This window comes from Bison bison, unplaced genomic scaffold (genome assembly GCF_000754665.1).
Source record: "Bison bison bison isolate TAMUID 2011002044 unplaced genomic scaffold, Bison_UMD1.0 scf7180017848562, whole genome shotgun sequence".
Classification (NCBI taxonomy): domain Eukaryota; kingdom Metazoa; phylum Chordata; class Mammalia; order Artiodactyla; family Bovidae; genus Bison; species Bison bison.
Genome location: NW_011479135.1, coordinates 4,766 through 6,086, shown reverse-complemented (window position 1 = coordinate 6,086; position 1,321 = coordinate 4,766). Strand labels below are relative to the sequence as shown.

General features: G+C 67.8%; 1 protein-coding gene across 4 annotated transcripts; it reads right to left on the bottom strand.

The window, feature by feature from the left end:
• Nucleotides 1-324: 324 nt before the first annotated feature.
• On the bottom strand, nucleotides 325-1,275 carry LOC104992559 (alpha-L-iduronidase-like). Of its 4 annotated transcripts, none has more exons than XR_825717.1 (3): nucleotides 1,176-1,275; nucleotides 711-811; nucleotides 325-589 (listed from the first exon to the last, which is right to left on the bottom strand). XR_825717.1 is itself a non-coding variant. In XM_010845490.1 (3 exons), the coding sequence occupies exons 1-3, from the start codon at nucleotides 1,192-1,194 to the stop codon at nucleotides 483-485; spliced, it is 231 nt and encodes a 76-aa protein (XP_010843792.1). In that variant the 5' UTR covers nucleotides 1,195-1,267; the 3' UTR covers nucleotides 325-482. The 4 variants fall into 4 exon arrangements, 1 of the variants encoding a protein (XP_010843792.1); XR_825718.1 differs by lacking the exon at nucleotides 1,176-1,275 and adding an exon at nucleotides 1,070-1,165; XR_825719.1 differs by lacking the exon at nucleotides 1,176-1,275 and adding an exon at nucleotides 989-1,064.
• Between the last annotated feature and the right edge of the window lie 46 nt (nucleotides 1,276-1,321).

The following is a 1,321-nucleotide window of genomic DNA, read 5'->3' as shown; positions in this document are numbered from 1 at the left end:
CCCCGCCGGCGGGTCCAGGGGGCAGTCTGGCTGGGCCTCAGGAAGAGTGACTCTTCTGGGCTCTGTCTGCCCCAGGCCACCCCCTCCGGCAGAGCCTCAGGTCCCGCCCTCCAGGGGACACGGTGGACCCACTACAGCCAGTGGTGACAGCGGAGACCCCAGACAGGCAGGGCAGGCACTCCAACTCAACACTTGTCTGCATCCCAGCCGAGCGGAGTCCTGCTCCCACGGGTGGGCAGAGGCCTCGGGTGGGCCGGCGGGGATGGCCGTGCTCCAGCCAGGCCGCGCGTCCCCAGTGCCCACCGTGAAGGCTGTCCCCGAGACTGTGAGTCGTAAAGCACTTTAAGGGGTGAGTGAGGGGTGGGAGGAGACCAACAGAAGGGAGGACTGGCTGGCAGGCTGTTGGCAGTTGGGCCCAGCCTGGCTCCTGGCCGCGCAGGCTCATGGTCAGCACAGGCCCAGTCGCTGGGCAGCAGAGGCCCTCAAGAGGCAGGGGCCTCCAGGTACCGCACGGGGCTGGAGAAGGGGCCTGGCCGGGCCCAGTAGTCCACAGCACAAACCCGATAGGAGCCGGAGACCACAGCTGTGTCTGCGGACAGAGGTACATGCCTGTCTGTAGCCTGAACCCCTTATCCCCCCAAACTCCAGGTGTCAAAAGGCCCTGGACCACCCCACTCCCCCCAGGGATTGTGCTGAGGTGGCGGGCACACCTGGGCTGAACACGAACAGGTTAAAAGTCGAAGGCTTCCTGCTGATGGGAGCGAACACCCCACCCTCCGGGCAGAACTGGATCTCATAGGTCCACAGGCACCTGGGGAGGTCAGACCAGGGCTGGGGTCCAGGGAGGTGCAGAAAGGGCAGGCCCAGAGCCCTTCCCTCCCCCTCCCAGGCTCTGAACACTCTCCCTGCAGTGACGACGGCCACCCTGGCTGGGAGCAGAGAGCTGGAACACAAGTGTCACAGGCAGGTCCCCTGAAGGCGTCCCTACCCTCCTACATCGGACAGGTGCAGAGCCACGGGCCTTGGTGCCCACAGTGGAGGCAGGTGAGTGTGGGGGACAGGGGCATACCCTGCCGGGAGCAGTCCGAGGGGCGCTGGGGCCCTGCAGCGGGGAGGACGTGGGGGCTGAGGCGGGGTGGAGGGCAGAGGTAGGGGCGGTGGCCGCACTCACGCACTTGGAACCCACACGCTCATCCGACCAGACCAAAAGCAGCTGCCCGCGGGTCAGGGGCAGAGCGCGGAGCCGAGTCACCTGGGGGAGCGAAGCACAGGGTTGGCGGAGCGGGGCGCCCGGGGCGTGCGGCGGGGTCGGGTGGAGGGG